This window comes from Oreochromis aureus, linkage group 10, assembly GCF_013358895.1.
Source record: "Oreochromis aureus strain Israel breed Guangdong linkage group 10, ZZ_aureus, whole genome shotgun sequence".
Taxonomy (NCBI): domain Eukaryota; kingdom Metazoa; phylum Chordata; class Actinopteri; order Cichliformes; family Cichlidae; genus Oreochromis; species Oreochromis aureus.
Genome location: NC_052951.1, coordinates 11,054,109 through 11,069,162, shown reverse-complemented (window position 1 = coordinate 11,069,162; position 15,054 = coordinate 11,054,109). Strand labels below are relative to the sequence as shown.

The 15,054-nt window shown below is 37.9% G+C and overlaps 1 protein-coding gene across 1 annotated transcript; it reads left to right on the top strand.

The window, feature by feature from the left end:
• The first annotated feature begins 109 nt into the window (after positions 1 to 109).
• rps6ka4 (ribosomal protein S6 kinase, polypeptide 4) lies at positions 110 to 13,780 on the top strand. Its single transcript, XM_031743550.2, has 18 exons — positions 110 to 1,093; positions 2,435 to 2,506; positions 3,018 to 3,085; positions 3,513 to 3,663; positions 3,883 to 3,998; positions 5,202 to 5,309; positions 5,442 to 5,522; positions 5,856 to 5,959; positions 6,740 to 6,890; positions 6,990 to 7,151; positions 7,330 to 7,455; positions 9,063 to 9,196; positions 9,333 to 9,426; positions 9,533 to 9,703; positions 10,752 to 10,943; positions 11,025 to 11,184; positions 11,289 to 11,452; positions 11,548 to 13,780. Exons 1-18 carry the CDS (start codon positions 1,006 to 1,008, stop codon positions 11,758 to 11,760), a joined length of 2,355 nt encoding a protein of 784 aa, XP_031599410.1. The 5' UTR covers positions 110 to 1,005; the 3' UTR covers positions 11,761 to 13,780.
• The last annotated feature ends 1,274 nt before the right edge of the window (positions 13,781 to 15,054 follow it).

Genomic DNA, 15,054 nt, shown 5'->3' with positions numbered 1-15,054 from the left:
TTGACATTTGTCGTAACTACTGGGCAAAACTTGAGCTAGTGTTTGTGGCACAGAATTGCCAGATTCCGTTGAGCTCTTGAGCAATCTCGCTCCGCCTACTCTAGTGGTTCACGTGACTGACCGTCGCCCAGGTTGTGTCGGAAGCATCCTGGTGTTAGCAGTTTGCTAGGCGCTGACAAAAATTACAAAGTGAGATGTAGAAATTTTCATAATGGACGAATATATTAGTTGGTGACTACTGGTGACAAAGAAGACAAAGAACTACCCAAACTGGCCTTTTCCAACATGGTCAGTTCGCTGGTAGTTGAAGAGGCCAGTTAACACTGCTAACAAAACACCAGCGGTTAGCTAACGTTCAAACTTTGACGGACAAATGCAGTCATTTGCTAGTTAGCTGCTACCGCTACCCTGCCAATTTACTACCACACCAGCTGGCTAGGTAACACGTCTTGTTATTATACGGTAGTTAGCGTTGAAGCTGTTTACACACCGACTATAACGCGTTGTTTTGACCAGTCGCTTATATAACCGAAGGTTTAACGTTATTACCAATTAACGTCAGCTAACTTATGAATAATGAGTAGTTATTTAGCTAATGCTAACATTAGCAACTTAAACTGTTAGATAAATTTAAACTGCAGATAACACATACAGTTACTCAGAGTACTTAATTAATACCGACGATCATTGACACAGTAACGGAAAAAAAAAACAACATCTTCTAAGTAGCAGGAATATGAATCTTCTTTCTGATTGATTTCGACCAATCACATGAGATAAATAATGCCAAACACCAGGATGCCAAACGAGTGGGGATTAAGGTTTGGGCAACAGCATTGTCTGGAATACAGCTGTCCGCTCATTTTGATAATCCTTGTCTCCTTCACAATGCAGCCACAGTAGATTGTTTTAACTGCTGAGTGTAAAACGCAAAATCTCCTAAATAAGAAAACATCAGACAAACCAATTTCATCGCAAAGTCTGTAGTCCACTTTTCTTTAAAATATGTCTGGGGACGCATCTGATAGTAGTGAAGACTCTGACGGAAAAACAAATGAAAAGGCCTGTACTGTCAAGCACCAGATCACAAATGGTAAGTCAGTCATATTGTCTGTTATCACTGTATGTAATCATAATCATAACCATAGCCACAAAGGAAACATCTGTGTACTGTAATTCATCTCATCATTTAAATAATACCGCACGAATGCAATTTCTTTCTTTTTTTGATGTGCTGGTTCAACCCCACAGCTAACAACACCACATCAGTTTTTTTTTTCTGTAAAACGTTCATTCTGTTTTAAAATACTTTTCCTTTTCCATATGGGCTGTACAACATATTCACACACTGGAGTTGCATTATATTAAAGTGCAAGTTATAAAGCAGGGAAATATAATGCAACCAAAAAATGTTACTCTAAACATACTCAGTGCACATGATGGTATTTTAAATGAAAAAATCAGTTTTCTTTGATTTTACTTTGTTACATTTCTTTCAGATTTTTCTTTGATTCGTGTAACATTGCTTTGTGAGCTGGTTTAGCTATTTGCTAAGCTTTTGTGTGAATGTGTGTTTGTATTTGTTTTGAAGCTGAGGGGCATGTGAAAAGTCTATAGTCTACAGAAACACTAAAATAATCTTAGACTTTAATAATCTTAAAATAGATTTTTTGGGGGGGCATTAGAAATTAACAAAACAACAAAAGAACCAATATTTTTCAAGATTGTAATGGATTATCAGTATTTTTGCTTTAATATGAAAGATATTTTTTGTTCTGTAAAAGCTCTATCATGTTTTGCTTGCTTTTAATCAATCTAGGTCACCTAGCTTGCATTAGAGACTAAAGAACAGAATTTGTCATATGTTTTTAATGGACAATGCATCTGTCATTGAATTGATTTTAGAGTGTAAATTTACAAAGAAAAATCCTCACAGATAAAATCAAATAAATCAGAGAATTGCTGTTGTACTATCCCTCCAAGAGTAGTAAAGTCAAGCTGTAAATGTGGCTGTAGTGTAATAAACAGTGTGAGTGGATGTTTTTCACCAGCTGTCACAGGTGAAGTAAAATGATCTGCTTAGAGGCTCACTGGATAGATTGTAGATTTTAAGTAGAGCAACCTTTTAATCTATAGAGAGGGTACATCAAAGTGCATTATAACACAAGAACACAAGATTATAACACAAGAAAAGGCACACTGGTAAAGCATTTGCTAATATCAAGACATATGGTATGTCTTTTTGTATTTTAATATACTTGGGAAAAAAACAGCCAGAAAAGTACACCACTTTATTTGTGTAGAAAGCTTCCCTTAAAAGATAGAGATCAGACATAGTTTTTAGATTGTCACTTGTCTTTTTTAAAACAAAAACTTGAACAGAAATAGAAATTTAAACACTGTTCTTGTCTTTTATTTTTCTTTCTACCACTAGCTAACCTCACAGGTCACACTGAAAGAGTCGGCATGGAGAACTTTGAGCTGCTGAAGGTCTTGGGCACTGGAGGTAAGGATCTGCATGTAGCACTGAATAGAATGAAATGAAGATAAAGCTGTTGTCAAAGGTCAAGTACTGGTATGAGATATACTTAAAGCAGACTTGGTTGATTCCCCTGGCTTGGATAGTATTTTGAAGGCAAACTGTTTATATTTGATATTTGTAGCTTGTAAGTTAAAATGTTTCATGTAATTTATATCATCATTTAAATGTTACACATGAACCAGACAGCATGAAAAGTATCTGATGATTAACAGGGAATCCATATGCTGTTGATGTTACTGATTAGCTACAGGAGATCCTGGTGGCGATTTCCATCAACAAATGAACACCTAATTAAATTTAATGAGTGAGAATGATTCCAATTTCTGCAGATTTGATTAATCTTGCCAACTGTTCACCGAGTATTTATGTCTTGAAGTGGAAACTACCTCTTTTAGGCACAATTTGATGGTGTAGCTTTGTTTGCTGTGTTTGCTTGTTTACCATCGGCACTAATTTTCAATATTTGTTTGTCTAGCTTACGGGAAAGTGTTTTTGGTCAGGAAGAACAGCGGCCATGATGTGGGCCAGCTCTATGCTATGAAGGTAAGTTTATTAGTGTTGTAATTCAATTAATGTACATCTTAAAGCAGATTTTTATCTAAAAATGTAAATTACTAGTCTATGCTTTAAAAGAAATCATTAATTATGATTTTATTAACATTTTATAACCATTTCAATAACTTCTCAGTGATTTTGTGTAAAATGTAAATGAGTTGGCAAATTATCTAAAGCCAATATTAGATTAAACATAGTGCAATGACAGCACATCAGATGTTAAAACCAAGAAATTATCTTTTTTTTTTCCATTTTATTTGCTCACTTTGGATTTGATGCAAGCAGTTGGGTTGTATAATGTCCTTCCCTTGGACATGATTGCAGCATGTTGCAACACACCCCAAAGCGAAGTGCCATTCACTGAAAGTTCACGGAAGGAATGGAGAAGTTTAATTTATTTTGGTCACTGCCCTAGGTGTTAAAGAAAGCAGCTATCGTTCAGAAGGCAAAGACAACAGAACATACTCGCACTGAGAGACAAGTCCTGGAGCACATCCGCCAGTCTCCCTTCCTGGTTACTCTTCACTATGCCTTTCAGACTCAGAGCAAACTACATCTCATCCTGGGTGAGACACTGGGGTGGGACACTGGTAAAAATGTACCAAATATAGAGAACTCTTCTCTCTTGAAACACTGAAGGTCTTCTTTATGTTTCTGTCTTATACTGTATGTGTTTTTGTTGGCATTTCTTTTTTTTTTCTTTTTTGCACAATGTGTGTTTGTGTAGTTCTTTGTATTATGTCTATTCAAGCTCCCTGTGTATTTGTCTGTGTGTGTGAGTACAGACTATGTGAGCGGTGGGGAGATGTTCACTCATTTGTACCAGCGGGATCACTTTCCAGAAGAGGCAGTACGGATTTATATTGGAGAAATAATTCTGGCTCTAGAACACTTGCACAAGGTGAGGATTATTGTTTCCAGCTTTTACACATGCTAGAGTTATTTCTTTAATTTTGGCTAGAGCCCGCTTCTTACACAAACTAAGCATTTTAGCGACATGATACTTTTCATAGAATTGGGGTTGTGAGGCCAGAGAGGCAACCCCAACTCACTCCTAATTTAAGCCCTATAGGTTGTGGTCTTTTAGCTCTGGTTTGGTCAAAACAAGCTGATGGTTAAAGAAGTAAGCCTTTCATCTGTTAAGCATTTAACTTTATTCACCAGATTAATGTTACGTTAGCTCCATAAACACTAGGTTGCGTTCACATTGTTGTATACAGATTGATAAAGCCAGCAATATTGTGTTTCTGTGTATACGTGACACGTGCTGCTTTCTCTGTTCAGATAATACTGCTTTTAAAGTGAAAGACAAAAGTAAATTTTTATTGTGTAAACGGTCTGTTGAAGCCAGCAATATTATGTACCCCATGTCTGAAAAGGGCTTTTGTCATTTAGTGCTGAACAGGAAGTCTGAGTTTCTTTATTGTGAGAAATACTCGGAAGCTCATAGAAGTGGTTTCCTAATGATGTTTCACAGCTACTTTAGTTTTAGATTTAGTTTTAAAGTAGGTGTGCACCAGTGGCCTTAAATGATACTCATGACTTCTTTGAATAGTTACACAAACCACTACATGGAGGGTGATTGGGTGCATTTTCAAGGTCCTTTTTAAAACATAATGAGTGTGTTCTTGAGGGTTTTATTTGGAAGCATTTCAGCCATCTCTTTGTAAATTATGACCTTCACTAGGTATCCTAAACTCACATTGCAGCACTTAAGTTATGAGATAGTGCATTTGTGTTTAAATTAGTGTCCACAGAAATTGTCCAGCGACATTGGCTGAAAATCCTGCAGACTTTCATGAGACGTTCCTTTTATAAATAATATCAAATAAAAGCATTTTAACAACAGCAACTTTGGGGACTAGTATTTCCTGCAACATAGGCTTGCTGTTGTTTGGGCAGTTATTTGTTTTGACACATTTTGGGATTAGGACCCCTAGCTGGGATTAGAAAATGCTGTAATTACTAAAAATAACCGGCCACTTTTTCCTTTTTTGGTTGCAAAAATGTTTTTAGGGTTTCTCTGTTTGCACTGCCTGCTGTCTCTGTTCACAAATTACAGCTTTTAGCATGAATGCCACTGGTAAATTTTCATTGTGTACAGCTTGGGATTGTGTACCGAGACATCAAATTGGAAAACATTCTTCTAGACAGTGATGGCCATGTGGTATTGACAGATTTCGGGCTCAGCAAAGAGTTTCTGGAAGAAGATGTAAGTAAATCTAAAACTACAGTGTGAGCATAGCAATGTGTACATGTAAATAATACCTGGGGTGTTTAACTGTTACCACAATCCGAACTGAAATACATTTTTTAAAGTATGCTTGTTTTCTGATCATCACAGAAGGGGAGGACCTACTCTTTCTGTGGCACCATTGAGTACATGGCTCCTGAAATCATCAGAGGGAAATCAGGACATGGCAAGGTAAATAAAGGACAGCGAGGGAGCAAATGCAGGTTTTGGTGTTAAGATCATTTTGGTTATTTGAAAGATTTTGAATGGTCACATATTATGCGCAAAATAATATTTAAATTAATGTTTATATTTACATGTATCAGAGTACGGGGAAGGCTTAAACATTTAACACTACAGATGCTTTAAGACTCATGAGTTTGGGCCTGTGTGGTGAATCAAAGATGAGATTAATATCTTTGTTATGGAAGGCAGTACTGCATCCAGTAACCCACCTTTAAATAATTACACAGTGAAAATTTCTTGTCCTCTGTACTGTGCTTTTCAAGCTGTATTCTGCTTCAGTCAGTAGATTGGTGGAGTCTTGGGATCCTGATGTTTGAGTTGCTGACGGGTGCGTCTCCTTTTACCCTGGAGGGAGAGAGGAACTCCCAAAGCGAGGTGTCAAAGTGAGTACTGCTCAATCTCATCTCCATAAATCATCTGCCTGCCCCTTCTTAACTTATTCAAATTGTCTCTGGTATTAGTTGTGTTTTACTAATAAATGAACCCACTGGCATTACTGTATTTTTGGGGCAAATGCTGATGCTGACTTTATGGGAGTGAAAAAGAATTAATGAACCTAAAAAATTTTGAATTTAGTGCACATCTCAAAAAGGTGAACAGGGGCAACAAAAGACACTGAAAAGAAACAGTTAGAGGAACATAGGATCCTATATCAGATAAGAATGGGATAATATTCATCTCTTCTATGTGCTATTGTGAATAAAATATGGGTTTATAAAATTCAGCATTATATTTAGCTCATCCCAAGTTTTTCTGAATTGGGGTTGTGTATTATTGACTGACATTCTTTACATTGTAAAGAATTTATATAGAAAAGGAAAACATTAAGGTCATTGTTGATGAAGTTTCCACCAGAGCAGTTCAGAAACTAGTTGGCTCAGAAACTAGTTGCTCAAACTGTGATGTGTTTTCTGTTTGCGACACTTTCAGTGCTGCTGAAACAGTACTGAGAGTGTTGTAAACAATAGAGTAGTGGCAGCTTTGCTGGGCAAAGTATGTGATGCCACAATTTCTGCATGATCCCAAGAATAATTTTGTGCCTTATGTTGTGTAAAAAACCTTATCGGCCATTATTGGAGGTGCATGAATGTTGACACAGTTGTATTCTTGTCAATTGTTTCTGTATGTTAGCAAAATGTTTATATCTTCCCTTTGCCCTTCAGACGTATTTTGCGCTGTGACCCGCCGTTTCCCTCTATGATTGGACCCATTGCTCAGGACCTGCTGAAAAAGTTGTTGGTGAAAGATCCCCACAAGAGGCTGGGATCTGGACCGCGGGGGGCTGAAGATATCAAGGCACATCCTTTTTTCAAGGTCCGATGTCCCTTAACTGTCTATCACTTAAACATCTTTTCCCCTGTAACCTCAGTTCATTCATCTATAACTCTTTCATTCTCCTTTTCTGCCTCACAGGGACTGAACTGGGATGACTTAGCACAAAAGAAGGTTTCAAGTCCATTCAAGCCAGAGCTGAAGAGCGAACTCGATGTGGGGAACTTTGCAGAGGAATTCACTGGGATGGATCCTGTTTATTCTCCAGCCAGCACACCCCCGAGCACAGATCGTCTGTTCCAGGTCAGTCATCATCACCTCCACATTGATTCTATCAAATGTTTCTACAAACATGACCTGTAAGCACTATTTAACTTCACAATCTGAAAAGTGCAACAAGTGCTTGTTAGTAAGTAAAGGCTGTAATAATTCTTCAGTGAGCTACATCATAGTTACACCTAACACATCTCCTCTGTTTTAGGGCTATTCTTTCATTGCACCCTCCATCTTGTTCAATAAGAACGCAGTCATGGGAGACTTTGTTGAAACCCAAATTGGTGCTGACCGACCAGCTTCTGCTTCTGTCCAACGCAGCGCAATGCTACAGGTATGATCTGTATGGGTGTTTTTAAATAATTCTGTTATATGTTTGGTTTCAGGACTGTTTGTTAACAGAAAAGAAGAAAAAGATATTAGCTGAAGTTGGCTTGTTTTATCTGACAGGATGGTTTGTATTATTAAATAATATTCAAGACACTTTGTACTGATCTCGGTAAAGAGCACAAAAATCTATTTGGAACAGAAAAAGTTTGTCAGTCTGTCTAGTTGACATTTATCACCTGCGTGTGAAAGGTGTCAGACTCAACTCAGCAATATTTTTAGCTTGTCTTTTAAAAAAATGTTCAAAGAAATTTGCAGCTATTTCTTTATGATATTAGATTTATAAAAGTTGAAGCTAGAATTTGAAAATACTGTTGTCATCCTGATTCTGATTACAGTGATAAACAATATATTATGTTTATATGCAAAAGTAAAATGTCTGTGTAGGTTCTCAGTCATCCGGGTCATGAAAGTCTGTGAGGCTTGGAAAGAGAATGAATTTAAATAGGTCGAGTCGCTTTCTTTCCAAGCTCCTTAGGCAAATGTGAAATGTATTTTTAGATCAGTCCAAACTTGTTACTTCATAGTAATTCCTTCCTTCATAATAGTGGTGTAAGATATAAGGAGGTTTATTTTTTTGTAAAGCACTACATATAAAATACTAATTAAAGCAAAACTATTATCAAAGTTATATAGTTGGGGAGTTAAAAATAAAAGTATCTCTTTATATAGAGAGTGTATCCAGCTAGTGATAAATGTATACATATTACTTAGTGGTTACTATTAATATATTCATATAAAAGGCACAATTTAAAGTGGATCTACTGTGCTCCTGCTCAATGACTCTCAGACTGTACTAGAGTAGCTTTGCATTTTCATAATTCAAAATAATCCTGTGTAACCTTATACTGAGCCAAGATGAGGCGCCTGAGTTTACCCACAATCTGAATCAAGCCCTTCAGTCATCTGATTGGGTTCCCGTCATAAACAGGAAGTTTGAACAGCAGATTGGTGAGCGTTATGTGCTCACAGTCAGAGTCATGTGTGTGTTTGAGATGATGATATAAGAGATAATCTACTGATGACAGTGAGTGAATAGAAAATGCTGCCTGAAACTGAAAATTTAGAGCTATCTGAAGGCTGAGCTTTGTTCTCAAAGAAATTACTTGCACAAACGCTGACTTCATGATTTATTTGAAAATTTGGTTCTGTTTAATATGGGAATCCAGTGTTGTAAAGGTTTATATACAGATATGACAGAAAATTGGCAAAAACAGATTAGGTGGACTTTGAGGAAAGCTTACAAAAAGTGCTTAACAAGCATTCCTGTTTTAGGCCAAAATGTCTTAACCAGTTTGACCTGTCTTAGGACGTAGAGTTTGATGACATGTTGTACTTTGTAAAACTTTGTGTTTTACAAAGTACAAAATGTTTTATCTTTCCGAATTACTTATTCAGTTTTAAGGTATTTCTCTTTACAAATGTGGGAGCTGAATTTCAAGGTTGCTTCATGTAAAGGTCAAAGTATCCCTTTAGCATTGCTGGGGCCATGTCTGTTGCCTGAAGTATAATAATCTCCTTTGATGGCTCAATGCTATGTTTTTTTTTGTTCAGGAATCCCAGTTTTTTCAGCACTATGAGCTGTGTTTTCAAGGACCACCTCTAGGCGAGGGTAGTTTCTCTGTGTGCAGGAAATGCAAACACAAGCAAACTGGCCATGAGTACGCCGTCAAGATCGTCAGCCGTAGGTGAGCAGAAATGAAATACTTCTTAGTACAGTGCTCTTTAACAGATCTGTGTCAGTGTGTCAATACTTTACTGTATCACAGTACCACTGGAACATAAAGGTGACTGAATGCCCTTAATGTTGTCTTTCTTTGTTAGAATGGAGGCAAACACTCAGAGAGAGATTGCTGCCTTGAAGCAGTGTGAGTCTCACCCCAACATCGTCAAGCTGTATGACATCTTTACTGATCAGGTAGAATGGAGAATACATAGGATAAAGATAAAAATAATGTATTGGTCAATATTAAGCTACACATAAAAACATCACCCTCACAGCCTTCTCTGCATGTCTCTGTCAGTATCACACATATTTAGTGATGGAGCTTTTGCGAGGTGGGGAGTTGTTGGAAAGGATCAAGAGGAAGAAACTGTTTGGCGAAGCAGAGGCCAGTCAGCTATTACAGAGCCTGGTCTCAGCTGTCAGCTTCATGCACGAGGCTGGAGTCGTACACAGAGACCTCAAACCAGAGGTGGGTGGTGATTTGATAACTTGATCAATTCTGACAATATATATATATGTTTAAAAAGAGAGAAAAAACAATTCTAGTAACTGGGGATCTGCTGTCTCGTATGTGAGAAATGTGTGTGACATTATTATTTTTTATTTATTTATGTTTTTTGTGTGGCATTATTATTTTTTCCGCACTACTTTTACATGATGTAATCTGGGTTAAAAAGTTTTTTAAAAAAAGAGAGAGAGCGACGATCACTGACTGTGCAAAACATGGACATCATGGCCATCATGATGTCACTCACTTGTTTTCGGACTGCATTTTGAAGCTTCTCTGTAAATTTAATGTTTTCAAATGACAGACTGGTGTGTAGTTATCAGCTCCTTTTGTTGGACCCAAAGCAGCTGTGCCAGTAACTTCAGCATTTAGATTAATAAGTTAGAAAAAAATTACAAAAATAAAATTGGAAACTGTCCACAGACGTCAAAACCACTTTTGTACCAGGCTATAAACATGTTTTCATTTAATGCTGTTTAGGTTTTTTTTAATGGAAGTCTATCAAGGCTGAATCATTTTAGGAGCCAGCCTCAAATTGCCGATTTAGGAACAGCAGTTTTTGGCACCTCTATGTTGGCTTAATTTTTCACCTCTGCAGGCTACTGCTCAACAACAGTGCATGATGTGACTTTTGTGGTGCTTTTCAAAATGAAAGCAGCAGATTTCACACACACACACATTCCCTTCTTAAGATGGCTGTAAGGTTTAATCAACTGAAGAAGGCTTTTATATGGTGTGCATAACAGTTGTGAATGAGACATATTGGCAAATATCACCTAATAACTTTAAGATGTCTCTAGTAATGGCTTTTATTTTTGATGCAGACCTAAAAGGATTAGAACTGTTTATTTGCACTGTCTGTTTACACATAAGTTCTGGTACATGCCAACCGGTGGTGGTTGTCATACTCGTATTTACTAATAGTCTTTACTCTGTCAGGAAAATTGAATCTTAATGTGTAAGTAAAATAAGAGCTGATCCTCATGGCTTTTGTTTGTTTACCTTACAGAACGTGCTGTTTGCAGATGACGGGGAGGACTCTGTGCTGAAAGTAATAGATTTTGGATTTGCTCGCCTGTGCCCTGCAGGCAGTGCCCCCCTGCAGACTCCCTGCTTCACGCTGCAGTATGCTGCACCAGAGCTTTTCGAGAGTGCAGGATATGATAAATCCTGTGACCTCTGGAGTCTCGGGGTCATCCTGGTAATTGAATCTGAATATGTTGATTTTTATCACAGCTCGGCTGACTGAATTACTAATGACCCTTGTGTGTGTCTTCCTCAGTACACCATGCTCTCAGGCCAGGTGCCGTTTCAGAGTGAGCAGCGTGGAATGACCTCATCATATGCTGCCGACATCATGCAAAAAATAAAAGAGGGGGATTTCTCATTGGATGGGGAGCCCTGGAAGGGTGTGTCAGAGGATGCCAAAGAGCTTGTTAAAGGTACTGAATATGTTTGTTCTTAGTTTGCTTTAGTTGAGATAAATGCCTGTTGAAATCCCTCTCATATATTGCTTGCTTGTTTGTGTCTCTCTTCCTGTTTTAAGGCCTGCTAACGGTGGATCCAGAGAGCCGTCTCAAACTCTCTGATCTGAAAGAGAACAGCTGGCTTCAGGGTGGAGCATCCATGTCCACCACTCCTTTGTGCACACCAGATGTGCTCGAGTCCAGTGGGCCCACTGTCCGCACTTATGTCAATGCTACCTACAAGGTAATAGATTGGTATGAAAAACTTCTAAAAGGTTTGAGAAAGAATCTTAAATAAATGTATTTTATCTCACTTTTGTCCCCTTCCACTCTCACCAGGCTTTCAACCGAGGTAAGCGAGAAGGCTTCTTTCTGAAAAGTGTCGACAATGCTCCCCTTGCAAAACGACGAAAGATGAAGATGACCAGCACAGGAGTAGAAACCCGATGGAGTTCATCCTCTTCGTCTTCGTCTTCTTCCACTTCCTCCACTGCCTCTGCAACAGCATCCAAAACACAGCCAAAGCAAGCCGTGATCCCAAAGCAGAGCTAGCCTGGCAACAGAACAGGGAGAAAGTGTTATGTGCTTGTACGGCAGCACAACGTCCTCCAGCGGTCAGTTAAAAAAAGCAAAAGCATACTGACAAATGAGAACACTGTCTTCACTTCATGTAAAATATAATTCCACTTTAGCAGCTGCAGGTTTTCATTCCTCACGCTGTATTCTTTAAAAATCAAAACATGTATTTTCTGTGATGGAAGAGGAGGCCTGACTGTCAGAAACTTTTAATACTTATTCAGTATTCACTCACTTTATTTTGGTGAGATCGCACACTAAAAATTAAAAATGAGACATTTACCTGGTTTCACTGTGGGTAAGAAACAGTGCCTGGCTACATAGGGAAAAGGGAAAAAAGGAGCCATAAAAAAGCAGAAGCCATATACAAAGCAAAAGAAGTGAATACATCCATTAAGTCATTGTGAAGAGGCACACATTTGCACACAGCAAATGAACAGTCCTTCCAGTAATTTGCAGGTTTAATTCTTTGATTGTACTGCCGAGTTTTTTGCCACAAATATAATGATTAACACAAAAACTGCAGAAGTCGAGACTGTGCTCTGTTAAGAGCGAGCAAGATTCAGGTGTTTGCAGAGAATGTCAAACGATCAAATGGTTTAAAAAAAAAAAAAAGCAGCAAATTTCTGGAAGGATGGAGCACAGAGAGAGATTACTGTGGCGTGCAAAACCTTAAGGATTCTATAGGATGATTAATGCTGTCGGTCTTTGCAAAGAAGCTGCACCTGCAGTACACTACTCACTGTACGGATCCCGCTGAACACTTTGAGGAGCTTGGATTATGTGGCTCTGAAGAAGTGCTTTGATTGTGTGACAAGATGTGTCCAACAGTAGCAGCTGTTTAAAACAAAAAAAAGACATGGAGACACAGAAGCAGACATGCAGTGGAGTGCGATTTTCATCATACTTGCTGTATATTACTCGCGCTATCGTGCCTGTCTGAAAATTTCTAGCATGCTAATCTGTTGTGATGATGGACTGTAAGAACTTTTTCTATTTTTGGTATCTTTGAGTCATTGAAAAAAAAAAAAGCACTTGGAGTATTTTCTGTTTTTCTACGCTACCAAGTGCAGCTCAAGTGTTTGCACGTAGATGGAAGCCAAATGTGGCTGGTGATTTTGAACGCACATCGCCTTTGTGAACTTTAAATGATTATTACAGTTTTTATTCCTGATGGCCTCAAATGCGGGCGGTAGTCTGATTGCAAGGTTGATGCTCAACGATTAAGCTCATCCAGGCTGGCTTTCGTCTTTATTTTTCCACAGAAGTGATTTTAAAACATTTTATGGCTTTGAACTTCAAATTACGTTTCAGAATGAGACACCTAATTGTGACTTTTTTTGTTGTTTTTTTAAGGATGGGGCCACCATCCTATGAGAGCTTTGTATATAATCATCATGCTTTAGAGAAAAAATAATGTATGTAATGATTTGAAATTGATCAGCTGTTTGGGTGGTATATTGTTATGTTTTTTAATGGACTTGCCTCTTTTTTTTCTTTTTTACATGTTGCACAGTCAGTTGATCAGTTAAACACATTTCAGCTTTAAAGGTGCTTTCACTGATATTTATTACATGTAATTGATTTTAATGCTGTGGTAATGGGATTATCATAATTTGGCTCTTGTTGTGTACCAGCCCGGCGTGAATGTTGCTGTATGATAACTGAGTGGCGATGGGAGATTGGTTGTATTGATATTTCTGAACCAGATGAAGCATAATTGCAAGTTTTACTGTAATATTTTCCTGTTGTTGTTTGAAGCCGTTGTCTGTTTGAAGGTAACCAGTTGTTTGTTTGGTATTTTTACTTAAGAAACTGCTTTTATTGATGTTGGTATTATTTGGTTGTCATAGATATTCTCTCTTCTCTTTTCCCGAGCATTATTTTACTGAGTTGCACTGTCTCTGGTGTTGTTGCTGGGATTTGTCTTTTTGCACCGCAGTGTTTTTATTTTATTTTTTTGGCTGGTGCAAAATAAACATTACTTTTCAATAGATTCCTGTGTGGTTTGTCTCGGTGTTGTAGTTGTGCTGTAATGCTTGTAATCGCAGTGCTCAGAGGGTTGGAGACCCAAAATGAGAATTTGTTCAAACATACTTCATTGTGCACGAGCCCTGATAGCGCTTCTGTTTGATTAAGGCTATTTTATGAATGTACCTTTTTTTGACAGAGGGAGGGAAGTGGCCAACGTTCCCTCATACATCTGTGAGTTAAAATAGTTTCTTGTGTAAAATTTCTTTTGATACACATTTTTAGTTTATGCAAAACAAGAGCTTGCATGTATTTAAGACATAGAGCACTGATTCTTCTGGGGTGAAATGACATTTCAAGACATTTCACATACTTAAATCGTATTGCTGATATCCTGTTATAGAAGTAATTAAGTAAAGATAGTCACAAATTGAATTAAGACAGTCACAAAGTGCTGTACACAGTCCACAGAGTCAACTAACCGTAGTTGTAGTCATGGACTTTTCCGCAGCCGTGGTGCCACAAACTGAAAGGCTCTGAACACCACTAGTCTTTAGACGTGTACAGGGAACGCCTCACAAACTCTTGACACAGCGAGCAGTAATGTATTTTGTAAGAAGCTGAGATATATAATCTGGAGCCTGGCAGTTCTCTGTGTGTTAACACAAGCATTTTAAATGAATCCTAAAATCTATTGGGAGCTGATGTAAAGAATATAAAATAGGAGTGATGTGAGGGTACTCACTGTGGTGTTAATAGTCGCAGCATTTTGTATAGCTTGGAGGCGTGAAAGAGATGATTTGTCCAAGTTGGTTAGCAGAACATTAAAATAATCTAAATGCAGTGACACAAATACATGAATATTTTGTGTCATCCAATTAAAAGGAAAGTTATATTTAAGCATTCGCTTGTATTGCACTCTATAATACACATTTCACAGTTTATTTTCATTATATTCATTATGCATTGCACATAGAAATGAAAGGATGCCACATCGTTCAATGCAAATTAAAATCATCAACATACAGAAGGGCTAAACTCAAAGACACCGTAAAAATCAATGTGAAAAAATGATATGGCAGGCTAATCCATTTTGTTGAAATTTCATTGCAGCAACTCAAAATGGTACTCGAGAGTTTCTATGGTCCCCATGTACTTGAATGATCTTATCTGTGAAAAGCACACGGCAGCAGTGGGGGACCTGGCAGTGCTTATCCTGTTCCTCCTGGCACAAAGGAGCAGATTCACCTCCTGTTGATGTTAAACAGCTTCTACGGCCATGATTAACAACCCCCTCTA